The sequence below is a fragment of the Protopterus annectens genome, chromosome 8.part0, assembly GCF_019279795.1.
Source record: "Protopterus annectens isolate FY-2018-M chromosome 8.part0, PAN1.0, whole genome shotgun sequence".
Classification (NCBI taxonomy): Eukaryota; Metazoa; Chordata; order Ceratodontiformes; family Protopteridae; genus Protopterus; species Protopterus annectens.
In genome coordinates this window covers 1,599,577,903-1,599,605,746 of record NC_056741.1, presented here as the reverse complement: position 1 = coordinate 1,599,605,746, position 27,844 = coordinate 1,599,577,903, and the positions used below count along the sequence as shown (strand labels likewise).

General features: G+C 37.5%; 1 protein-coding gene across 1 annotated transcript in view; it reads left to right on the top strand.

Annotated features, from left to right (window-relative positions):
* Positions 1–27,844, top strand: part of ADAMTS15 (ADAM metallopeptidase with thrombospondin type 1 motif 15) — a 159,849-nt gene that overhangs the window by 77,249 nt on the left and 54,756 nt on the right. The window contains exons 2-3 of the mRNA XM_044081136.1: positions 13,294–13,426; positions 17,310–17,477. Coding sequence (XP_043937071.1) covers positions 13,294–13,426; positions 17,310–17,477 — 301 coding nt within the window. The remainder of the gene's footprint in view (positions 1–13,293; positions 13,427–17,309; positions 17,478–27,844) is intronic.

Sequence of the window (27,844 nt, the reverse complement as noted above, 5' to 3'; positions counted from 1 at the left end):
ATTATTTAAAACTACTGACCTCCAATTAGTTATATCAGCCTTCTCTCCTTTCTTCCATATGAATTTTACAATACCACTACATATTTCAGTATAACCAATGCTATTTTAACCATTTATTAAATATACCTATCAGAATTTTTACCATAATTTCAAATTTTTACACAGTAAATATCCTATATCATCTAATCCTGTTGCTGGATTAATATCCACTTTCTTTATTACCATATCTAATTCTACAATTGTAATATTTTTATCTATATCTTAATTTCCTCTATGAATGTCTTTGCATTCCAAACATTGTCATTTCTTAATACTTTATTTTTACCATTTCTTTAACATGTACTGTAAATTTCCATAATTTTACTTTGTTGTTTTACCACTACCTTATTTTTGTTTTTCATTTTCTTCATCATACTGCTTTATTCTTTTAGTATTTTATTTAAATAAGGAGACACCTCTTCCTTTTTAACTTGCAAGAAATATTTTTGTAGAATAATTCTTTTTTATGTTTTTCTTAATTTGTTGTATATATCTCTTCTTTTATTCTATAATATACATTCACCTTTTTCTAGACTTTCTAGTACATTACTCTGTAACCTATGTTCTTGCTTTTCTTTTGTCTTAATCCACATTTCCAATTTAATTAATCCAGTTTATATTTTTCTTTAAAGATATACCACCATTCTATCCAATTATTAACAAATCCTCATAGTCATATGTTCTTTCTGTAATGTGCATATATTTCCTTGTCCCTTTTCATTCCACACTTTCTCATTTATCATTTTAACCCCTTTACCAGTTTTTGTATGCTCTTTAATTCAATTTCTATCCATGTTGCCATATTGTCTGAAAAAACTGTGCTGCTTATTCTATTACTATATTTATACCTCTAGAGACTAAAAATAATTATTGTGTGACTTAATATTTCTTCTTCTATGCATACTTGTATTTATGTTCCCTAAAACTAAACTTCCACATTTCATAATCTCTCTCATTATGTTTTTATCTTTTCTGTCCTTTTTCCTTCTATCCCTTAAATTGCAATTTAAATCTCCTGTAATTGTAATACTCATATTAACTATAGTATAGTCAAATATTTATTTAAATAATTCTCTGTTTCTATATTACATGTGCATATATTGCTACAAGTCTATGAACTTTATTTTCCTATCTTAAATCAACTACAAGTAATCATCCAAACCTTACCAAAGTAAAATACAATATTAAAATTCCTGTATTATAAAGCACTTCTTTCCTGAACAAGTTTCTTTCCCTAAATTCTAAATTATAGCTCCTTTCCATAAGTTCTCTGTTTGCAATCATTTTTCCTTTGTTAAATCTCTGGCACCTTCTAATACTATAATATCTACCTCACATTTATTATAACATTCCAGTACTCCTAAACTTTTTACTAAACTTTCTTACACTATTCACATTAACTGTCGGAATGTTAAGATTTGTTTATCTTCTCTTTAATCTGTATGAAATTGTATAGATTATCTTTTTCCTTTCTTTTTAGCTTTTAATCCTAAATCTTGAAAGTTTATTTTCCTATCCTTCACTCTTTTTCCAACAGAAGTTTTCTTTTTAAGCATTTTCCAGTAAATGTCCTTCACATCACTAATATCTGATTCAGTTTCTAATTCCCCATCTTTACTTTTCTTTATTACTAGCTCTTGTGTTTCATTGGGTGTTGTTACATATTTAGTCTGTTCTCCTTCTTGTAATTTTAATTCCTTACCCTTTTCATTTTCATTTATATTTTCTTGCCCACACAGCTTCTCTTCTTGTTTTTTTTTCTATCACAATCTTCCCCTGAATGTCCTGTTTGCTTATATTTATAACATTTTATTTCACATTGTCTTGTGTCATGCGTATACATCCTGCATAAAAAAAAATCTTTTCATCATAATTATTCAGAAAATGACTTTTTTTCCGCAAAAAGGCATGTTTTGGTTGCACCAATTATCTTACAACAGCTCTATTTCCTTTTACATTATACCAGGAATATGAATGATTTAATTTTTTTCTATATTTGATACAATGTTGCAATTCCAAATCCCAGTCCATAATCCCCTATTATCTAAAGCTTTTGAAATATGTTTAACTTCTTTACCAACGTTTTGTATTACATAATCTTTAACAGTCTTTCAGCCTCTGTTCTGAATTGAATGTTCACTTTCTTTTGTGTTTCACAGTAAAATATATATATATATATATATATATGTGTGTGTGTGTGTGTGTGTGTGTGTGTATATATATATATATATATATATATATATATATATATATATGTATATGTATATATATATATATATGTGTGTGTGTGTGTGTGTGTGTATATATATATATATATATTAGATGGCTCTACTGCTTTTGGTCGAATTACATTTGGTTGAAAAATATTTCAGGCAGCCCACTTCACTGAAAGCTCAGTTGGTTGAATTCCATTTGGTCGAAAATGGAATATAGCCCCTGCCCCACTGCAGTGTGACCCTGGAGTGAGAATAGAAAATTAGGGGGGGTGTGGGGGACATAGCCCCCCACATTTTTCAACTAGTTGTTGCTGACATTATATGTTTTAATGTATTTTTAATGCATACACAAGTATATAATAGTGAATACACTGCAATTATGTGGGGGCTACATCCCCTAATGTGGAAGGGCTGTGCCCCCACCCCCCCTAACTTTATATTCTCACTCTAGGGTCTCACTGCAGTGGGGCAGGAGCTATATTCTATTTTCGACCAAATGGAATTCGACCAAAAACAGTAGACTCATATATATATATATATATATATATATATATATATATATATACATACACAGACACACACACACACACACACACACACACACACACACACACACACACACACACACACACACACACACGTATCCTTTTTTTCTCATAGTTTCCTAGAAAAGTCTCTAGCCCTATACCCTTTTCAAAAAACAAAAACAAAGTCACAATGTCTTTTTTTATTAATATAAATGCTCTTACCTCTTGAGCTTTTATTCCTAATGGAACAATTAGTTTGTCCCATATTTCATATCTGTCTAATTGTTTCTCTTCTTTACTTTGTATGTGTGCCACAGACTTCTGTTTTACTGAATTCTCTGGTCTCCTATTTGCTCATTTCTCCTCTCTCTTCTCCTTTACTGCTTCTGCAAATGTCTTTCTCTTTAATTCCTCCACCTCTTCTACTTGAATCCTGTCCATCGCTTCTCCCCACAGAAATTTAATTTCCATTGTCTGGAATATTTTCTTCAATTAAGTTCACCAGTAAGTCATCCCTCAACCCTCCTGACTGGAGGCTTGTAGCTATAATTTCTTCTTTCGATTGCTCATCTACAGTTGAACTACAAAGTAACTCCTTTTGGAATTTATCCTCTGAATCCAACAAAATTTCCACATCATGTTTGAACTTTTTTACACAGCTGACATTTACCTCAGCTTCTTGTTCTCCCTAAATAAGGTACCAGCACTAAAATCTAGAGGAGACATCTCAGTAGTTTCCATGTTGTGCCTTTCTCCCAGCTGCCTCCACACCTGGAATGGAACGTATGCATGTACATGCTCATTGGACTAGCAGATAACGAAAGTGGTAACGAGAAGGGGAAGTTCTCAAATGCCCTGGTCAGATTACCCCTAGCAGTATAAATACCAACTCACGTCTCCCCTGAAAAATAAGAATGCTGTCATCCATGTCACTTATTACTGTAATATGCCACTAGGATAAGCATGCAATCATTCCATGTCATTTATTACTATAACTTGTCACTAGAGTAAAACTTAAGCATACTGCCATCCATGGATATTTGTTACTATACTTTGTTTCTGTAGTGCCCATTCTGACATCTGTTATCATTTGGCAGAATGCTTAAGGTGTTTAACTCATAGGCAGAAGGTACAGGGTTTGATTTTCACCTTTGGAATGTGTGGTTATTGGCTAGGCATGTCATAGTCTGCAGACTAATTGCTTTGTATTTACCTGTAAACATGGCTATGAATAAATACTCTCAGTTAAAATCACATGATTAAGATTAAAGCATCTGTTGGGTCATTCTTATCTTCTTATGATGCCATAATTTGTGCAAAGGTTTTGCATATTGACAGACTCATTTAACCCAGGATATGTATCAGCATGCAAATGATTTATCCATTTATATTCAGCATTTTCTGTTTGTGTAACTAAATCACCTCGTAATGTTCCGATGCAATGTGTAAAACAAAAAAGTTAAAATAATACATCCCACCAACATTACTAATATGTGCATTTGTATACAATACTCATCTTTATGTGTGATAAATGATCACAAATCAGATGTTTCAACATAATAGGCTGAACAAGTCATCCATATATAGATAGACAATATTTCTGGAGTTACAATCAGCAAATGTGTCAGAGCCATGTTTGCTTTTTACAGATTGTGTTTATATACTTGGTCGCGTTCTTGCTATACCTTGTTAACATGAGGAACATGCTTCCATTTGCTGTTATTACTGTACCTTGCTACTAGAGTCAGCATACTGCCGCTACCCTAATAAGTTATTACAGTAAGGAATGTGCTGATGTTATTATTCCATGTCATTTATTATTTAGCCATGTTACTAGGGTCAGTATACTGCTATCTAAACTCATTTATTGCTATACCTCATTAGTAACTGGAGCTTGCTGCCATTCCATACCATTTACTACTATATTTTGTTACTAAGTGGAGCTTGCTGCCGTTCCATATAATTTATTACTATACTTTGTTAACAAGTGGAGCGTGCTGCCATTCCATATCATTTACTATTATATTTTATTACTAATTGGAGCTTGCTGTCATTCCATATCATTTACTACTATATTTTGTTACTAATTGAAGCTTGCTGCCATTCCATATCATTTACTACTATATTTTGTTACTGAGTGGAGCTTGCTGCCATTCCATATCATTTACTATTATATTTTATTACTAATTTGAGCTTGCTGTCATTCCATATCATTTACTACTATATTTTGTTACTAATTGAAGCTTGCTGCCATTCCATATCATTTACTACTATATTTTGTTACTGAGTGGAGCTTGCTGCCATTCCATATCATTTACTATTATATTTTATTACTAATTTGAGCTTGCTGTCATTCCATATCATTTACTACTATATTTTATTACTAATTGGAGCTTGCTGTCATTGCATATCATTTACTACTATATTTTGTTACTAATTGGAGCTTGCTGCCATTCCATATCATTTACTATTATATTTTGTTACTAATTGGAGCTTGCTGCCATTCCATATCATTTACTACTATATTTTATTACTAATTAGAGCTTGCTGTCATTCCATATCATTTACTACTATATTTTGTTACTGAGTGGAGCTTGCTGCCATTCTATATCATTTACTACTATATTGTATTACTAATTGGAGCTTGCTGTCATTCCATATCATTTACTACTATATTTTGGTACTAATTGGAGCTTGCTGCCATTCCGTATCATTTACTACTATATTTGGTTACTAAATAGAGCTTGCTGCCATTCCATATCATTTATTACTGGCTAGATTAAGCATTGTGACACCCCATGTCATTTATTTTAGGGACGTCTGTGACCTGATCAGATTAATTCTTTCATCCCGAATGTGGATGGTATTCTGTCAAAAAGTGATGGCATATGGCCACTGTCTCAAACACTGATTAAAGTAAGATGCCATGTTAGAGATGAATGCACTCAGCAGTTTCTTTTAACTTGATCACTGGTCTAATGTTATGAAGTAACAAGGTAAATGAAACACTTACATTATAATTCATGAGGAAACAGTGAACTGTATCCATAAACACCCCTTGCTTTTGTATAAAAGGGGAAACTCGTATAATCAGGTAAAAGTTTCTTATTCAATGTTACCTTTATTCTAGTCTGCCACTGTCATTTCCATCCTGAACTGTTTTTTGACCGAGGGCTATGGAACCTTCCTGAAGTCTGACCCAAAGTGTTAAGTGGAGACAGACTTAAAAACGTACTTAAATATTTTCGCAGCTTCTTTCTGTCAGACTCAGATTTAACATGACCAAGACAGCGAACAGGCCTGTTGCAAAAATATTTCTGAGAGACTTTTCAAAAATTAAGATGGAATACAAAAAAGTGTGTGTCCGCAGTCATTGACCAACAGTCCCGTTATAAAAGATACTGTCACTATTCTCTTCCAGTCTCAAAGTCAGACCAACACCGTTTTTAAAACTAAAAAGACTATTTGACCTCCCTTCTTCTGTCTTATTTTGTAGTGATCTCATCTTTGCATTTAGCTGCTAACTCCTAGTATGGTTGTGTCTTGCTTTTGCTTAAAAGATTTTAGGAAATTCTCATCTGATTATATTCTAGTAAAGTGCTGTTTTAGCTGGAACAGGAACAGGGTCCTCCTCTGTCCTGTTGACTGCCTTGGGGAAATCAATAAAGCCACATTGAAATGACTCAAATTCAAGCAGAATGAAACACATGCACAACCCAAATGTTATACTCAAGTATGTAATCTTTGTACTCTGGGAGAAAGGAGCATTTTCCAGCTGCTGTAAAACACCTTTACATGTCTTCTTTTACAACATTTCATGTATTTTTCGTGTTGTTTTTACAATTAGCACAGCAGCTGTGCAATATTTTAACACCAAGTCCGTCAGTTAAAAATGTTGAAAGACAGTTATAAACATATCGGTTTTGAAGTCTAATTAACTCTGTACCTCCAGTCTACGATAATGCACTGATTACCTTACCCATACCTTCATGACAGTTGTGAGAATATTTCAATAACCACTGTTGACTAATTGTTGAGTTTAATAAAAGGCACATTTTTAATCATCTATGGCTGCATCTCACACACTAAACAGGACTACCGCTTGCCAAATCAGAAGCTACAGCTGCACTAAAGATGTGCTGCTATAGAGAATCAATAACAGTAAGATCATCTTGTTAAGCATTTAATGCTGATCTTGCAATACTCTGCTACACTGAGTCTTGCTGTGTGAATGGAGATAAAAACATCCCTGACTATTTTGACCTTGGTATCGAGCTCTGTTTGTGTCCATCCACCATGAAGATGAGTATGTAGGATTTTCCTGGTTGGTTAAGCTGTTGGCTGTTGGTTATAATAGTATTCTGGCAGGTTCTGCTGCTGCTAGTTGGTCATGTTAACACTCTATACCTCTTCAGGCACAGACATTCATGTTCTATAAACGTGGTAGTCTCTGGGATACATACCTATCTCTCCAGCAGGTCCTATTTATTTCACAGGCAAGGTTTAAGTCTTTAGAACAGGTATTTTTGGTGCTGTTTGTTTTGTGGATATGCAGGAGGTCCATCAGAGTGGGGTCTGATAATGCCTTGCATGCCAGGCATAGATCTCCCCTCAAAAGCCTGTAGGAGACAGAATACAGGGATAGGGCCTTGAGGCAGTATGCCTAGGACATTTTACTTATGCCCTGTATTCTTTTAGTGAGGAACCTCCGTGGATGTTTCATTTGTTGGATATGTCTGGTTAGGTGCATACCTAAGGGGGCATTGTAGTCAATGACAGGTCCAATGAATGCTAAATACAGTGGAACAATGACTTCCGTGGACTTAGATGCCATACCTTTGTTTATAAGATGCGCAACATAGAATCATTCCCTCACCACTTTAGACAAAGATGATGGTCAAAGGCTGGATTATTATCTATGTGTGTCCCTAAGTCTCTGACTACTGGGTCAACTCTAAGGGGTGTGTTGTCAATGTTATGGTTACCAGGGATGGATAACTTTTGATAGGATACTATTATGCATTTCTTGGCATTTAGTTTTAGTCCATGGCTCTGCTACCAGTTGTTTGTCTGTGTCAGCCCCTCCTAGAGAGCATTTGTAATAGTGTGAGATTCAATGACAGCTCCAAATTTGTAATCATCTGAAATTTAATCAGCCAGAAACCACTGGCATTGGTCTTGACTTCTGAGAAGTAAATGCCAAAAAGGAACTGTCCAAGGACTGATCCCTGAGGGACTCCACTTGTGACTGGCCTCTTTGTAGTGGTGGACTCCCCAGTTCTAACTTCCTGGGTCCTGTCTGTGAGCCAGTTGGCTATCCAGCAGGTGACATAAGGGTTTGTACCAAATTTTATAAGTTTGTCAACAATGCCAAGTGGTGTATTGTGTCAAATGCATTGGCCAGGTCAAGGTAGTCAGTGTGAATGATTTTGCCCTCATCCATTGCTTTGGTGAGCTTCTCAAAAGAGTCCACCAGGTTGAGTAGGCATGATCTGCCCTTGACAAAGCCAAACTGGGTTCGGTCCAATGTTTGCAGGTTTACTATATCTCTTTTGATCCTCTCCATGATAATTCTTTCCATGACTTTACATAAACTTTCAGAGCTGCTGACATGACATTCTGATCTCTCCAGCTTACAGAGGGGTGGGCATTCCTTACTGTTGTGGTGTTAACACATTGCTCCCTTGACTAATACTGTAATGTATATCCTTAATAGATTCCCCTGTTTTCCCCATCTTGCTCTCTGTGTGCTTGATGTCCTAACTAAACGAATATGCAGTCACTACTTTTGGACAAACATGCCTTACTCCTTCCTGTTTTTCCCATTTTTAATTTCTTTTTAGTTTAATTTAATTACTAGTGTTATTCATTCCATTTGCATCTGTTTCAGCTTAGTACCTATTAATTTAGTTTATTGGCAACCCTGCATATGGTTTTCCTGATCAGCCTGTGTACATGTAGTTTTATTTATACTGTTAAGTGTCTTACAACTTGAATTGTTAGTTTTTTTTTCTTATTTTTACTAATTACTTTCCTGGAGCTTTTCTAGAACTGCGGTGGTGGTGCTGCAGTAGCGTTATCACTTCACAGTTAGACGTTGTCCGTTCGATTCTCAGTTAGAGCGTCTTCTGTGTAGCGACATGCGTGAATGGGCATTCCTTCGTTGAAGGTTGTGCATTAGGCCCGGCAAGCCAGTACGTAAAAATCTACTGCTAATCATTAGCAGACCAGAGTTCCGCTGTGGTAACCCCTAACCAGGAAAAGCCGAAAGATACAAACAAACTTTCCTGGAGCTTTTCTCATTGGGTCTCTGCTGATAAAGGGCTCTCTGGCCCCAGTCAGACTAACCTGGTTAACAAATGTAAAAATAAATATTATTACACTAGCCCTTCTGTTTTTGTAACTCTAAAAAAATGATTATCTTATTCTCTTTAGCATTATATTCAGTTATATTTATCTACTGATAATTTGACTTTGTGACTGTGTGAGCCATTTACTAAACCATACTTCATATATTTTGTTGCATCATCCCAAAGACATGCTGCAGGTGGATTGGACACTCTAAATTGGCCCTAGGTGTGAGTGTGTGCATGTGTATGCCTTCTCTGGAAGGTTGGGATGGCAACTTGACACCGTAAAACTCCACTACCAATCATGAGCGGACAAGGTGATCCGCTGTGGCGACCCCTAACTGGGAAAAGCCGAAAGAAGAAGATGAAGATTCGGACTTATTTTTTGTGTTTATTTGTGGAATCAACTGTAGTTTATATTCTTGTTGTCTTATATCTCTCCAATGTAATGACAAACTTGTGTAGCCTTTTCTTTTCTTTATGATACAAGGTGATCCGCTGTGGCGACCCCTAACTGGGAAAAGCCAAAAGAAGAAGAAGAAGATTCAGACTCATTTTTTGTGTTTATTTGTGGAATCAACTGTAGTTAAAAAGGGTCTTCAAACCAGTCTACTTTTATACATTTATCTAGTAAACAATTAAAAATACTACAGTAAGGGTAATTGATAATTTACTCCCCCTTGGTAGTATTTGTTCATGTGGGCGCAGCCAGATTTACCAAGCTGGTGCTGAGAAATAGATTTTCCATAACAGCGGTATCCTCTGCAAGATGCATCTGTTTCTCCAAACCATTCTGTTGATGTTGCCGTTGTTGTTTGGATCCCTACACCGAGTGTTTGTGATGTTTTTTGACTTGTTGATGTACAGTAAATCCATCAATATTGGGTTGGAGGATGCCTTGTATGTCAGCCACAGATCACCTCTTAGCAGTTTGTAGGAAATGGAATATAGTGACAGGGGCTTTGAGTCAGTCTATACAAGACAAGTTGTTTAGGCCTTGTATTCTTTTAGTAAGGTATGGTTTCTGTGGTTTTTAATTTCTCCAAGTCTTTTGGGTTTCTAATACCATGACGGGAATGGACCCCATTCCTAAGTCAAAGTATGATTAAAGTTCATGAAATTAGTATTGTTCCACTCTTTGATGTTAGCCAAAATTGCTCTACGCAGCACCCGCAATGTGCTCAGTAATGACTCCTTCTGCAATTCGTACAGTGTTACATGAATTGGTAACGTATCTAAATACGATTGTAAATTTTTTTTTTATAAGACCAGTTGCTCTGACTGCTATTGGAACTGTCTGGGTATATTTTTTCCACAAGGCTGTCGTTTCTGCCTGCAGATCAAGGTATTTTATGACTTTGTCTCTCTGTACGCAAGATACTGTAGTCACTAGGTGTGGTGATTTCAATGATCAATGCTCCTTTTATATTCTTTTCTTGGACCACTAAGAAAACTTAGATACTAAAGATAAGATACTAAGGTATCTCTGTGGGCATTCCAGTAGTTGTAGATGCCTGGACAGATACATGCCAAAGATGGCTTTATATTCAATTGGCCTAATAAGGGCTGAGTAAATGACTAATAATGGGAATAATTATTAATAATACAAATGATAATAATGACTTATAATGAGTAAATGACTGAGTAAGGAGTAGACCGAATGGTAGATCATACTTGAAGTGACATTTAAAACAAGTGGGAGATCAAAGCTCACCTTCTAGATCAATGTGTTGTCATTGTGTTTGTTAGTTAGCAATTCCCATTCAAACTGTAATTATCCCACCTCATCTGACACTGATAAATACTTATACTTCTCAGAAATGTTCTGCCTGCTATGGTTATACATTTTCTAGTTTTGTTAAAATAACAGCAAGTATGTTGGTATTGTGTCTGTATCATATGTTGCAGCATGATTGTTTTATTTATTTTTAATCACTTATGACCCACTAGGCCAAAAGGCTCCATTTTAGGGTGAAATTTGATCAACCTAAAGACCTGATGGTAAACATCTTTAAATGCTAGTGGAGACTGATGGAAGCAAACCTAGGTCTACGGGATATAGATCATTAGCAGCTTGTTGTCTTATATCTCTCCAATGTAATGACAAACTTGTGTAGCCTTTTCTTTTCTTTATGATATTAGCATATCAGTTCATTAGTTATGTTTTCGATTTGTGTATTCCTTGTATGATAAACCTGTTTCCTCCTTTACATTGGTGTTCACCTTTGTTACAATTGATAACACAATAATCCACCTGTTTACCTTCTTAAAGCCTGGATTAAGTACTCCGTTGGTTGTTTGTCAATTGGTTAATAGGTTAATAGGTTAATAGATTAGTACTAAGCTAACTGCCCTTGCGAGCCATTTTAAGCCTAGCCAATTATCCCTTGTGAGACTCAAACCCTGCACCTTGTGTTTGTAAGGCAAACACCTTAACCATTAGGCTACCCTCCCAACCCAATAGGCTAACTGCCCTTGTGAGCCATTTTAAGCCTAGCCAATTATCCCTTGCGAGATTCAAACCCTGCACCTTGTGTTTGTAAGGCAAACATCTTAACCATTAAGCCACCCTCCCAACCAATTATTTTTATTCAAAAGGTTGTAAAACCAAAATAAAAAAAACAGCTAAACACAGCTTAGGCACAGTAACAAATTCAGTAGGGTAAAACCTTCCAACCTGATTCAGTCCGTGAATAGTAAAGTCCACAGTTGAACAGACTGCACTAAGTTCCACAAAGCCGGTCCCAATAACCAGTAACAGCAGCTGCAGCTTGAGACCAAGTCCGTGAACAATATAGACCACAGTAAAACGGACTACAATAAGCTCCTCACAGCCAATCCCAATAACCAATGACAGCAGCTGCAGCTTGAAAATAAGTCTGTGAATAGAAAAAATCAACAGTTTGAACGTTCTGCAATGAGCTCCGCAAAGCCGGTCCCAATAACCATTTACAGCAGCTGCAGCTTGAGACTTACAAACTACACATCACAGTAGGTCAGTCTACTCTCAGGTATCAATTGCACATAAAAGATGTCAGCAAAATGTAAAAATTCAAGTAGTTCCAAGAAAAAAGTCTTCACGATCTCAGACCTCACTCATGAACTTGTTGACAGCAGATTATAGCAACACCAAACAGTTCCAAGGAAACAATTCCTAATGGTAAGCCTTAGCTATAATTTTTTACATTTTGCTGACATCTTTTATGTGCATTTGATACCTGAGAGTAGACTGACCTACTGGGATGTGCAGTTTGTAAGTCTCAAGCTGCAGCTGCTTTAAATGGTTATTGGGACCGGCTTTGCGGAGCTCATTGCAGTCCGTTCAAACTGTTGATTTTTCTATTCACGGACTTATTCTCAAGCTGCAGCTGCTGTCATTGGTTATTGGGATTGGCTGTAAGGAGCTTATTGTAGTCCGTTTTACTGTGGTCTATATTGTTCATGGACTTGGTCTCAAGCTGCAGTTGCTGTTACCGGTTATTGGGACCGGCTTTGTGGAATTTATTGCAGTCTGTTCAACTGTGGACTGTACTATTCACGGACTGAATCGAGTTTGAAGGTTTTACCGTACTGAATTTGTTATTGTGCCTAAGCTGTGTTTAGCTGTTTTTTTATTTGGTTTTGCAACCTTTTGAATAAAAATAATTGACAAACAACCAACGGAGTACTTAATCCAGGCTTTTAGAAGGTAAACAGGTGGATTATTGTGTTCTTAGTGTTTTTGGATTCACCCGGCCGCTCTGCATTTGATTCTTTGTTACAGTTAATCATGCCTCTTGAACAATGCCTGAAAGTATCTATGGGAAGAGCCACCTAAAAAAAGAAATAAGAGCTTGTAAAATCTTCCAGAAAGAATATAGTGCAGTGCCTTAAAGAACAATTTATTTACTTGTATCTAGAAACAGATAAAAAAAATTGTTGCAATTTAAAAATGCAGTCCTTCAGTATAAAGTACCAAAACTCAGACTACCAAAGCTATGTTTCCGTCTTTTGATATTTGTTTTTCTCCACAACTCACATTCCAGATTTAATGCTGCCTAGATATTAAAGCTAACTCACTTGGTTTTATTTTCAATGTAAAGCAGATTTCAAATGGGATATATTGTAGCTTAACGGAATGGGGGAGACTAACTACACTGTGACACTTTTTTTTTGTTACAGGATCTCTGTGGTGCTACAACATGTGACACCCTCGGAATGGCTGATGTCGGTACCATGTGTGATCCCAAGCGGAGCTGCTCAGTCATTGAAGACGATGGCCTTCCTTCAGCTTTCACTACTGCACATGAACTAGGTAATAAATGTGGAACAGAATCAGTAGGTGAACATAAAGGTGTCATTCAAATGTCATGAAACTGAACTGTTGCAAATAAAGATTCCTGCCAAAACAGGATTTTTCTTTTCAGTTCACAAAACCTAAAGATGTATGTGGCATAACCTTACTTCACAAAATTTTTAATGTGTCAGGGATTAACCATTGCTTAGCTTATTAACTGTCATATTAGCAGTAGCCAGGAAGCTCTGAGTGGGCCGTTTCCAGTCAAAACATAGAGAGGGTGTATGTCGGGTGGTCTGTAAAAATATGGCAGTAGAGATAACGTCATTGTTTTGGATTTCCCCACTCTCATTGTATGTCCCATTAGCTGCCTATGTGCTTTCACAACATTATATCTTGAGGCTTGCTAGTTGCTTGTACAGGGTCATAATAAGGACCTGCTAACTGAATATGGGCTGTGTCATAGTAGGGGACTGTTCTTTGTATGTGAACTGTCATAGTATCATTTTTTAGGAGTTGTTTCCAGATTATGAGCCATTCTTGTGTGACAGTTATGACTCATTTAGTGTATGCTACCTGTCTTTCTGTGACAGGGACCTGTTTGGTATATGTGACCTGTCCCACTATGACATTGAGGCCCACTCTCTTCACGGTAAGGTGGTCTAGAATAATGATAGATTTGCTTCCATTTCTGCTATCCCTCAGTTGTATTTGATTCCAGTTAGCTGATTGCAGACAGTTCCAGGGCAGAGTTTTACTGCAGCTTTCCCACTGAAACAATTCACTTAACTTAAGAATTTGGCAGAACATCAGACTAGTCACACACCAATATTAACTGAATTATGAATATATAGTATTTAATAACAAGGAATGGGTAATATTTTACTATACCTGCTCTGCACCTGAAACATACAACATACTTCATTCATGTTAGCATTTCATAGTAATCAGTAAAGACAGACTGTGTTTTTTGTTAATACCATTTATAAGGTTAACAAGTCCCTGCTAAATCTTGAGGAGAAGGCGTAAAGGGGGAGGTGAAATCCCATTTTCCAAACTTGCTTTACATGGCTAGGCTTAAAATGTCCCAAAGGGAATGATAGCCTAATATGCTCTTATGACCCTATAATTAATGAAAATATAGTTGTCCTGGTGATTTTGGTTGCATCTCCCAAAGCATGGACATTTCCTTTTAAAAGTCACATGTATGGTACAATAGTCCTATTCGCAGGTGTCTGAGAAACTAAACATTGGTTGTATAATAAAATTATACTCTGCCAGTATCAGGGCACAAATTAATTTGGTGTGAATATAACAGGGTTTGTTACTGGTATTTGGCTTTCATGTTATTATAACTTAGATGGTTAGGTTCACTCACATACATATAGGCTTTCCAAGTGACGTGGTTGGGATCCATTAGCTGTATATGGGCTTACCTGGTATCAGCCTGTGGAAATTTATTTTTGCTGGGGATGTTGTAATATTATTATGTAGGCAGCCTCTCCCAGTAATACGACACAACCTGGTAGCTACATGTCTGTTGTAGTGGCATTATGGTAGGGACCTGCTAGCGGTATGGATTTGTGCCATCAGTACCCCAGCTGTATACAACCCGAATATCATGGGAGAGAAACATGCTACCTGCAAGTGATTCATTGAAGCATCATGCAAATGTTGTGGTAGTAACTTGTGGCTTTGTTTCGTGGGATCTGTACAGATAAGCAAAGGAGAATCAGTCAAATACTGAGCTACCAAATCCTCTCCGCAAAGTTCTTCATTCACTAAAAGAGGACTGGAGTGTATACAACCTTGAGTCTACAACCCCCTAAGTAAATGTAACACATTCCAGGGTCATGACCCTTTAGAGATAGCTATGTCTCACTGCCAAGTGGGGAAGGAGATCAATGACAGACGGCAGACAGAACTGGTGATGGAGATTCTGTGAATCATTCCTCAGTCAGTTTCTCTTTCATCAGCCATAACATTCCAACAGTACAACGAGAGCCCCACTAGTGCTTTGTGATTTATTTTATATCATGGCTTCAGTCTGCTGACTGAAGGCACTTCTTCACACATAGTCTGTCAGTAGCATATAAACTGTCCCACTACCACACTCTACATGTAAACTACTCCTTTTTATGTGCTAGAGTCATATACGATGCTGTATTGTTGGTTAGCATTATGCAAAGCATTTATTTGTTTTCTGTGAAGGCCCCAGATCCAATTGAAACAGTTTGCATTCAGAAAGGTAATCAAATAAATTAATATCACATAAAAAACAATAAATAATATATATATATATATATATATATATATATATATATATATATATAAGAGAGAGAGAGAGAGATAATATTACACAATCTATACAAACACAACTGTAGAACAGTTCAGCATTTCAACAACGTAGGGTCTGCTTATTCATTATTATGCTATGGGCCTGTTCTTGTATGATGGTTTACCTGCTTAACATGAACGAAGACCTGTTAGTTGAATGTGGACATGGTTTACTTGGTACCATGAATGAAAATCTGTTAGTTAAATGTAGACTGTCCTAGAGCCATGGTAGTGATGAGTGAATTGTGTGCAGCTACACCATTAGCATGAAGATCAGTAGCTTGGGTATGGGCTGATGGTATTCGGGAAAGGGGTCTGTTCAGTGTGTATAATATTTTAGAATCACGGTGAGGGACTGTTATCTGCAAATGGACTGTTACTGTTACATGTTATCATATGACGGCTGTTAAATTGTCACAAGGGAGCTGCGCACACCACTTAGTGTAACTATTTTAAGAATTACAGAATCAATGATGTTCAGATCACAGAGTGGTGAGATTGCTGTCTGTAGTATGATAGACCTACATTTTATTAACCGCCCAAGTGCTAGTGACAGATAGGGTAAGGTGGATTAAACAGCTGAAAACCTGGTTTTCAATGCCATGGGTAGTGGGGTAGACTGCATTTAAAAGGTGGCAGGCTATGAGATGCCCTATGAACCCACAGTCATGCTGTATGCTTGATGTCATGAGAATGGATGAGGGGAAGTTGAATGGCTACCCTGCTGTCTCATTGTAGAAAGGACCCTGATAGCCAGCTGTTGTCCTTACAACCGTCAGGAGAATGGACCAGCATAACAATATTCATATCAGAAATAGTGCTGTGAGGTAGAACAACAGAAAACAAAATTCAACTAGAACTCCACAGCAGTGTGTTTTTAAGAGGAAGTGAAAACAATTCTTCTATATTCCTTGTAGTAAATATGATATTTCATCCAGAACTTCACATCTTATTAACTAGTACCCCATTCTGGGCATATGAAGTTGAAACCCTAGTTGTAATCATTAGGACAGGCCCTGATTAAATTACTAATCGCAAAACAGGTTGTAAAATAAAGCTTCATAGACCCTTCCTGAACAGCTGCTGGCTCTGTTCTATAATCATATTTTCTGATATTTTCCCCATGGTTAACCTTGATATTTCTTAAGGGAGCTTCCAGGCCTTCAAAATTTTGTTTCTGTTGTATGATGGGTGTCTTGACAATTGTCCTGTTATTCAGAAATTGTTGTGTTGCATTGTTTCTAGGTCCTTCTATGTTTTAGTCTAAGCAGTGTCTTTGTTTTTCATTATTACAGTGATGTTTATATGCAGTGTTATCAGTTGAATTTCTTTTTACATATATTTATTATATTTCCTGGTACATGAAGTTTCTGAAATGAATACGGTGATCTGCCTGCTTTGTGACACAGCATCTGTTTGAATTGTTTCATTTTCTGATACACAGATTTGTTTAACCTATCAAGACATGATGATTACACATCAGCTGCTGTTTCTACCGAAAAGTATTTTGGCACTCTTACAATCTGTGTCAGTCTTAACAGGTGTTTGTTTTGTATTTGCTTAGGACACGTGTTCAACATGCCCCATGACAGTGTCAAGGCTTGTGAGGAGGCCTTTGGGAAGCTGAAAGATAATCACATGATGTCACCAACCCTCATCCAGATTGACCACAATAATCCTTGGTCAACATGTAGTGCGGCTGTTATCACTGACTTCCTGGACAATGGCCATGGTAAGTAATCAGAGCCTTTCTGTTTGGTACCACATCATATGTAGCCCCTCATCGAGAGACACATTTTACAGGCAAGGAGTTGGGGTTACCAGAATTAGAGGTAGATCAGCTGCAGAGCTCTATGGAAGAAAGTAGTAGTTTGCACCACAGTGCTTTAGAACAGGTTTACAATATCGTGCGTAGGACAGACAGCATTTCTTTCACTTTCCTTGTTTTTATCTGTCAACAGTAGTGGATGGCCATGTACCTTTATTTCCTTAGTTGAACAAAAGCTTCTGGAAGCAAAGTCTTGGCTTCTTCATATTGTGAAATAGTGGCCTTTCTACCCATAAATTACCCCCATCCTCCTCCAGACAGAGTGCAGTTACCTAAAGTTGGCCAGTTTCCACTTCCATGAAAGGCCTGATCCTGCCTGGAAGGTCTGCTTTGCCTGAATTTTCTTGCTGATGTCCTCATGGCAATTCTTCTGTTCTTTGTTCAATGGGGGTGTTCCTGTAGGATGAGGGGGACAAAAATCCTTCGATCATCCCCCCAAGATACTACTTATTTCCTCCTACTTTATTTGGCCTGATTTATGGGCTGCTGTTTGAACCCCTGTATACAGTCACATGGGAGACAAGTGCCCCCCTTCCTATCTGGTCACAGCCACAGAGGTTTTAATTTACTGCACAGTGTTCTGTTTTATACTCTTTAAGTAATATATTACTTAGAGCTGACACTCACTATGAAGTGCAGTGCATTCTACGTGGGGGCAATATCAGAAGATCGAAGTTTTAAAACTTCAACTCTGATATGGTCGACACCATATAATCAAAGTTTTGAAACTTCGAATCTTTTAACGGAGATCTCCGTACAGCGCAGGAAGGGAAGATTTCCCTTTTCTGCATTGTAGTGCAATCTCAGAGTTGGTATAGTTAAGTAGCAGGGAGTGGGGGGTGCAGGAGGGCTTAGAGCATTTAAATGTTTGTTTTTGTAGGTTGTTGTGTTTTATTACATTTTTGATGTTTCAAGACTTCGATTATATGGTGTTGACCATATCAGATTCGAAGTTTTGAAAATTCAGTAATGTAATATAGACCCTTCTACATGAGATACCTCTGTTCTTTGCATAGCATTACATGTGCACATATATATCTACTTATAATACAACAGATGCAACACTGCAAGGCCAGTGGTCTGGGCCATAACTGAGGAAAGACCTCTAGCCAAGTTTGCTTAATAAGTAAACAATTAAAGTAACTAAACAGAAACACAATAACACAAAGGATTAAGATTGGGTCACTGATCCTAACCTATTTGTTATATGTTTGAGTTATTGATGCCAAGAAATTCACCCCAAGAACGATGCTCAACAGGAGAATGTTGGCTTCCATGTTGAGAACACATCATTGAAGGTTATGATCGGAGAACCACTCATAATTCTTTGTATTGCATGGGGCTCTATCTGCTTCATGTACTATTAATTAACAAAAAAATAAAAATAAGAAAAATCTCGTGTTTTGCTGGCTTTCAAAGCTGTAAAGCACTTAGCGAGCACTTTCAGAAAGACAGTGTAACACAGTCCTTTATGTTTGGACTCACCTTGCCATGCCTTTCAAATGTCCAGATTTTTGCAGATTGTCCAGATTTTTGCCTCATATGTTTGCTTTGTTCCTCATAAAATATTTGTTTTTTGGAGAAATCACTGAGGATTGAAGTCCCTAAATAATGATGCTCATTTCAGTTTCAGACTTTTGTATCCTTCAGAAAATGCAGGCAGACACACTTCCTGTTTTTCTAGCTTCTTTCTAAGTCTACGAGAGGAAACGAGGGACAAGTTTTCGGTACATACATTAGGCATAAACAAATCATTTTTATTTATTCTGGCACTGTCTTCTGCTGTTCAGTGCAGGCTGATTTGACTGCATAGCGCAAGACCTGACCTTAACAAGTGATGCATTTTTTAAGATCAGGTCTTGTGCTATAGAAGCGCTTAACTGATTTGTCTTTTTCCGGAATATCAGAGTGTAATCATTGCAGTCCTTTCTCTACAAACTGCATTAACTGAAGCATATTTTAGATGAGTACTTTGCATCCTGGTCTGGTCATATGGGATTTGTATGAGTATTCATGAAAATGCTCCAAACTACTAAAACACAAATGAGTTTTGTAGGTTTTCAGCTTATTTTCTTTACCCATACTTTCGTGACAAATAATATCAAATTATATTGCATCTCATAACTTCAGTTTAGTTTTGTTCCACCTCGGAACATTTGTTCCCTGATTTAAATCTCTGTCTTTTGTCGTTGCATTCTTTGCTCTTCGTAAGAACATGGTTTTTGTCATCTTGCTGCTTTGGAGTTAGTCCATAATGGACAAATTCTTAGTTCTTCAATAATATTCTCAACGGATGCCATTAATTCAACCAGTTTTTTCTATGTTCAGTCAAAATAAGTTCATAGGTATATACTAAGCTAACAACCTTTATTAGCCTAACCATGTGACCCAGATATATCCCACAGGCTATTTTTGCCTGGAGATTATTTTAAGTGATGGATGTTAGTTAGGGCATGATTTACCGTTAGAGACATAGGTGTCAGACCAGGGGTAAATTTCAAATTTCCCATCCACTTGTCCAGGTTATGCGTGAACAGGAATAGGGAAGGACTCTGATTCACATGTATGGGAAGCCTGTTGTAGAGTTTGGGAAATCTCTTGAATAGTACAAAATTTCTGTGCTCATTCATTAAGTCTTACTTCCTTAGTGTATTGACCACAGTTTTTTGTTCTAGTTGTTTCAGTATTATTTGATGGATTATGTGTTGATTTCATTCTTATTACACTATTGACCTCTGTACAGGTTTATTAAGGTGGAGATTTAAATTATCACAGCAATGCACCACTGAATTTGCCATAAACTAAGAGCTCTTCTTCTGTAATAAAGGAGCAAATCCAAAAAAAATGTCAGGATCTGTTAGAATAATTTTGAAATTGTGTATTATACTGGATAAAGTTTTTTTCAGAAGTCCTGCACAATATTTCAGTTAAAAAAACAACACAGGTAAACTAGAATTTCATGTAAGGTGACTGAGAAAGTAGACACTGGTTGCACTGAAATCTGTTATTTTACAATGTGGCATTTGGTGAGGCAGTTTGAACCAGAAGTTTGGCCCATGGTTAAAATCAACAACTTTGTTTAATGTCCAGTAAAGATAGGATTTGACTAAGTATTTAGATATAATTGTGATGTAAACAACTGCTTTAAAACACGTGAGGCCTTCAGTATATTTCTCAGGGCAACACTGAAGAACGCTTTATTCCATACATGCATTTTTAGAAATGTTCAGTGTTAAGAAATCCAAACTTCGCACCTGTTTATTCTGTTGAAGAGTTTGCTTGAAATGTATTCAGTAATGAAAGGAAGCTGGTAAGGAAGAGAGCTGTTTGTTGAGGATAGTGTCCTTATTTCCTGTATCTTGATATTAACAAGTAATGTTAGATATAAGAGTTGAAACTGCAAGCACTAAAATGTAAATTTGTGATTGAAGTTAAGTGTGAGCTTATACAAAGCATGAGCCTGATTTATAGCTTAGACCACTTTAAGGGAATCATAAAAGAAAATGCCAATTTTCTTGTTGAAGGGATTTGTGATCCCAGTTGTGCTTCAGAAGCCCAATCAGTGGACCAGGATTTCAAGGATCTGACATGGACAAATAGGGAAGTACATACCATTCAACCTCTTAGCACAAGAAATATGGATAAAGCCCAAAATAATGAGGGGACAAAGGCCAGAAATGTGGACAGATTTAAAATATTATTCTCACAACTTAGAAAGTAGTGAGAATAACAGTATGTGTGTTATCATACATTTTTGTGAAGGATATGAAGTCTGAAACTCAAATGTATGCCATTATTTAGTGACTTCAATCCTCAATGATTTGCCAGAAAACCAAAAACTTTTATCAAGGATATACCAAAAAAAAGAGTTGAGAATCTGGACAGTTGAAAGGTATGGGGTTAGTAGGTTGAAATGGCTGCTGTCAGCTTGTTCATCTCATGGGAAAGATATATGATTTTCCTGATGCAGGGTGAACCTCAGTTAGTGACTGATTACACAGCAGTCCATACTGATCATGTATTTTGTCAGCAGCAGATAGTTGTGTGGGTAAGGAATGCATGGGAAATTGTATATACATGGAGTTCCCCAACAGGATAGAAATCCTACTCAGAGATTTAGGATTAGGTATACAAAATGTGACTAATACCCCATTACCAAACACTTTTCTCCTTCCAGTTAGTGATATCAGTTACACTATAATGGGAATGAGCACATGAGACTTATGGAGGGGGGTTACAGAACAGGGACTGTCCATGACTGTCCATAAATGTAATGAGGATAGAGTACATAGTGCAGATGTCATAATGGGTCCAAAATACACTGCTGTAAGTAAGTAAGTAAATATATAAATATATGATAGATAAATAAATAAGGAGCAGGGCTGCTTCACAAAAGATTACACATTATTTCATTCATGCATGTTATCGCAATCTCCAAGAGAGAGAGGGAGACAGAGAGAGAGAGAGAGAGAGAGATCTTGCAGTCACCTAGTTGTGACAAACTGACCTTGCTGTTCCAAATACAAGAAAAACAAATCCATGCAACATATCAGAAATAAAGTAAAACTCCTTTGTATAACTGGTTACCATTCTTAAAATTCTGGCAAAAGTTTCTATCACAAAGGAGCAGTTACCCTGAATGTATACTGACTATCATTTGTATTCATTTCTATCCCACTGCAGAATAATATCTTAAAATCTAAATTTTACTACAGTATTTTGAAGTTTGCTGGGCCTGCCCTGAGATGCATCCATTGATCTTGCTATTTGAGAACCTCCTGATAGCGAGTAAGTGGAAATGATGACAGTACTACAATCGAGTGTGGGTGCTTCACTCATCAGCTACAGAACTAATAGACTCTGTCTAGGTTGACTCTTTTCAAAGATTCTGTAAAACAATGCTGCAGACAGTGGTATCATGCAGTTTTTTCCCTTTACTGCTGTCTTAGAGGCTCGAAACAATACTGATGTGTGAGCTAGGATTGTTGGCCAAGTATCAACCAAAACTGTACCAGTAACGTGCAGAGGTCACTTAGTGAGATACATGCATATTTTTTTATTTATCTGTATAGTGGCAGGAGTAAAGGAGTTACATGGGTACAGTTTTTGGCTGTTACCATACTTCAGGGGTGCAATTTTCGTCGTTTAGGCACATTATCACTGACCAATGGCTGCATAGCCGAGTAACATCAGCAGTGTGCAGACTAAATGAGGGATGTAACAACTGGTTGTATGATTATCTGGTAAAAGGTCTGCTCTATTTGAGATGTGAGGTTGTGCCAAATTAGGGAACAGACAAGACAGGAAAACTCGCCCTTCAGGGAGCGGTTCTGTTCAGCCAAGCTGCATGTTTTTCATCCCACTATCATGTGATAGTTAGGACTCGGCATGTTACTACCGAGGTTTTCTTTTGCTTAAATAATGCAGAAATCATCCTCTCCAGTCACTTTATTAATTTTTGGTTTGCTAAAAGACTGCTTCATTACATAGTCATCATTTGTACAGATCAGGGACTTTAAACCTTCATATAATGTGTCTTTACAGGCTCACTGTAGTGGCCACATGGTTTCTTGCACACAATATAAAATAATGTACATATTAGGCGCAAACAAGAAGTTGCCAGCTAATAAACTGTTCTGCTGTCAGTGCTGAAGCCTGCCATGACCTCGTCTCTACATTCATATGTGTTTAAAAAGGCCATGGAAAAGCTAGCACTGTGTTGTTTCAGGTTCTGAAAAGTGCTAGCAGTGAGTCCAGCATTAAAATAAATTTCATGGCATCAGACTGTCTGCATTTCTTGAGACTTTGCCAGAGAACATGAAACCCAGACAAGGCTGCAAGTGCTGGCAGAGATCTTCAGGTTTCCTAAGCGTGTCAGTCCCACATAGCTATAGCAATTTGTGAAGCCGATGTGAAATAAGTGTATGTGAAAGTGCATTAAACCATACGTAATGCAGCCAAGGGATTTAACCTATGACCAGCTGCACTGCACACAGATGAACTGCCCATATAATTATTCCCATTTAAGCTAATCCACCATCATTTCTATTTTAACAACGAGTATTAAAGGAATCTGAAATTGTATTCTCAGACAAAGGCAGGCATTGTTTCTCAGTTTAGTATGTTTTGTGACTTGTGTTTTGGCCCAGAGTGGTTGTTTATTTTCATATACCATTATTGCAAGTAAAGAGTCCACTGAAACTTTCAGTGCACTAATTAAGTCACAGTCCTAAAGAAATACTGTAGTTTCAGACTTTAAGCACTTCTTTATCACACAGCAATAGTGGCTGCAGGATTTCATCTCTGACTTTAGAATCTTGTGTTATGGCAAGGCTTGTCAGCCATTTTCAGTTATTTCCCATGGAGTAAATGGCATTCCCCACTAACAGATGCAAGTTGGCTGTACAAGGTGCCAATTACATCCCCAATAAGCAGTGCCTCCCATTTGGAATGCAAAGGGGAAAATCAAATCAGATTTTTGAAGTCAAGACCTAAAAAAAAAATAAATAATTTTTTGCATGACAGAAATGACATCACCACTTTTTCCTCTTAATGTATCTTTATGTCCAGCAGCTTAGATGCAGCCTTGCAGAAGATGCCTGTCTCAGATATGTTGTTGTAGCACACAGCATTAGTCAACAACACTATGCAATCATATTGACAGTGGACAATGGTTCACAAGGATAAATACCAAGTGTAAAATATCATAACATTTGAAACTGAATGTTAAGTTACAGAAATGGTAATTATCTGACTGGCATTCATATTCTCTGATGTGACCTTGGAGTAGGAATATATATTAATGGGGGGAGGTAACTGGCACAGTTCCCACACTGGGTACTAGAGAGGCTTGTCATCCTCCAAAAAAAAAAGAAAGAAAGATTTTTAGTCATGCTTTTTTAGGTTATTTTATTTATTACAACTTAAGGTTTAGTTAAGAATGATTATATTTAATGGTGTCTTATCATGAGCAGCGCACTCTATATACTCACAGTATTTTCTGGATTCACAGACTGAAATATTCAACCTCTTTTTCTGCTAATTGTTGCATATGGGTCCATGTTATGTTAATGCCACAGTCTTTCATTCTCTCATCTGTTTATATATACAGGATCAGTCCAGGGCTGTCATCAGATCATGGTGTTATGTTCACAAAAAGCTTATACTATATAAGCCATCCACTAAGACAACTTAGCTAATAGCATAAAGCCCCAACTATGACTGATGGGAGTAAGTTCAGTTAGTGGCTCCTGAGCATTACAGCACTGGCAGTTGGGGATGATTGCATTCCTTCTTGGGGGGGGGGCAGAGCAGGGAGCAAACTGACACAATGCCTTGACATAGAGCATTCCTGGGGGGTGGGGTGGGGGGTCCTTTTGGCTCAACAATCTATTGCTTGTTAGTATCCTTATTTAACAAATGTATAGAAGTGTGCACTGACAGGGTATTGGGGGGAGTTATAGTGTGTCCGCATGATGATGTGGGTCACGCGACCCTCACCAAGGGGGAAGGAAAAGGACTATACAAATCATGGCTGCCTGTGTAATTTTACTGATCTCTCTCTCTCTGTATGATCCCAGAGTGCAGCTGTTTTTATGCAGGAACTAATGGGATGAGTCTGATTGTGGTTAGCTTGATGATCAGGAGACATGGGAAAAATGATCTAGAAACAAATGCAAGATAACATCTTAAAACTCTCCTAAAAACCTGATGCAAAACTAAGTTCACAAACAACCAGCAAGGAACAGTATGATGCAAGTCTGATTACACGATGTTGCATGATGCTGAGAATTTTGTCCTGTAAAGCCTGAAATAAAGTTGTATTTTTGATGTCATGGTGAGTGTCTGAAAAACATAAGTCATCCACAGGGAATAGAGGTAGAGAGCTTGCATTGCAAAGTCAAATTAAACCCTACCACTTCTGTTGTGATGAGTACCTTGGACAATTCTAGTATTAAATTTTCATAATTCCTTTCACTGCAATGTTTGCATAAAGATTGAACAGCAAGTTGTATATCTACAGAAAGGAAGTAGGCTCAACTAGCACTCCCTAAAGGACTGTACAAGCTAAGCTTCACATAGGCTTAGAGTGATAGTTTAACTTGTAATTTTAGTGAAAATATATGTAGAAGACCAGATTGCTACCACACATATCTCAACAACTGACAACCCAGTGAAAACCGTAACAGGTGCTACTGCTGTCCCCAGGATGAGTAATGGGGATCATTAGTGAATTTGTTTCCAAAGAATAGCAGAGTTTAATGCATTTAGCCCACTAGCAGGAAATGTTTAATTTTCCCAAAGTATATTAGGACTCCTGTGTGTAAATGAACCAGGTAGTACTTTGGTTTACTACTTCTGTTAAGTTGAGTTCTAAAAACGCAGACCCACACTAACCTACTTTTGTGTGACAGTGTAGCAAACTCTCCCCTACATTTAAGAAGCTGAAGATATGAAGAGTTTATCTCAATCATTTGATTAAGGTCTATCTCAAGACAGTTTTATGCATAAAGGATAAATTGATAGTGAAAGCCACACTATGCGTTATGCAGACTTTATAGTTTGAAACATTATTCTGGTTGGGGAATGTATTAGACAAATAAAGGTTTTCCAAGAAGGAAATTCCTTCAGAGTGCGTAAGCAGGATAAGGGGGACATGTGATCAGTGTTACCAATGGATTTTAGATGTAGTACAGCATTTCAGGGTGCTTATCCAAAGTCTGGGCCAAAAGAGGGCTCCTGAGGGAGACATACTAAGTAATATGATGAAGAGTCTGAATCAAGGACAGAGTCCTAAAGTGGGTGACATGGATAAGGACACAAGATAGGTCTCCTTGCAAAAGAACTAAGTTTTTATTCACTCCAAGTCAAAAAAATTTCTTCTGCTTAATAAATAAGACCTTCTGGTCGTAGGCTTTGAACCTCCTGACAATATGTACCACATCTGAGGATGACAACTCCTTGCTTGGGACTAGAAAGTGCACAGCCTTGGATTGATTATGACAAATCAGAATGCAAATGCCACCCTACTGCTTTTGATGGCTGGTCTTACATGGGAAAGTAGTGATGGCACCAGGTATACTGTATAAAAGAAGAGAGAACCAAGACTGACATGATCAACAAGGAGAAGCTTGTATTCCCCTGTTCACCTTTAAACAAAAGAAGCATGGGAGGGATTGCAAAAGCAGACATTCCAAGTATCACAAGAAGATCATGGTTCATAGGTTCATAGGTAGGTACTAGGCTATTAGCCCTAGGGCCTATATAAGCCTAGCCAAAAAGGTACCCTGGCTTTCGCCAGCCAAGAAAATTATTTTCCTGTGCCCCTGTCGAGCAGAGCCACAGAAGTGATCCCTGGGGTGAATTTCCTATTTCCCATCCAATCATCAAGATTTTTCTTGAAGAGTGCTAATGAGGAGCTTTGTTTGATATAGATATGTAGTCTGTTCCAGAGTATGGGAAGTCTCTGGGACAGGAATCTATCCCTCCAGCATGTTCTGTTTATTGTGGTGACAAGGTTTAGATCCCTAAAGCATGTAGTTCGGAGGGATTGGGATTTCTTTAAGTGGAGCATGTCTAACAACTCTGGGTTTGACATAACTTTGTATGTTAGGCAGAGATCGCCTCTGAGTAGGCGATATGCGACGGATTAACGCTGGAGTTTTTGGTCTGCATAGGGCATCTGTCTGAGGCCAGTAATCCTCTTTGTGAGGTATTTCTGTGGCCTTTCCAGTTGTTGTAGATGTCTTGTGAGGTACATACCAAAAGGGGCGTTGTACTCTATAATGGGTCTAATGAGTGATGAGTAGTGGGGAACAATGACCTCTTTTTATTTATGGATGAGAAACCTTTTGTGATGAGGTGAGCCACGTAGAAGGATTTTCTGGCCACTATGGCGATGTGATTATCAAAGGAGAGACTACTGTCCACCTGTGTCCCAAGGTCTCTTATCACACTTTCGGCGTTAAGTAGACTACCACTTATGTGGTAGTTCATGGGTACAGAGTTTTTACCAAAGGGAACGACAATACACTTTTTGGCATTGAGCTTGAGGCCATGGCTTTGACACCAGGCATCTGTCTCAGTGAGGCCCTTTTGTAGTATGTCCACATCGTTAGGAGTTTCGATTTTGGCTCCTAGTTTGCAGTCATCTGCAAACTTTGTTAGCCAAAGACCTTCTGTGTTAGCCTCTACTTCAGAGAAGTAGATACCAAACAGGAGAGGACCCAGGACTGAACCATGTGGTACTCCACTTCCACTGGTCTGAAGTC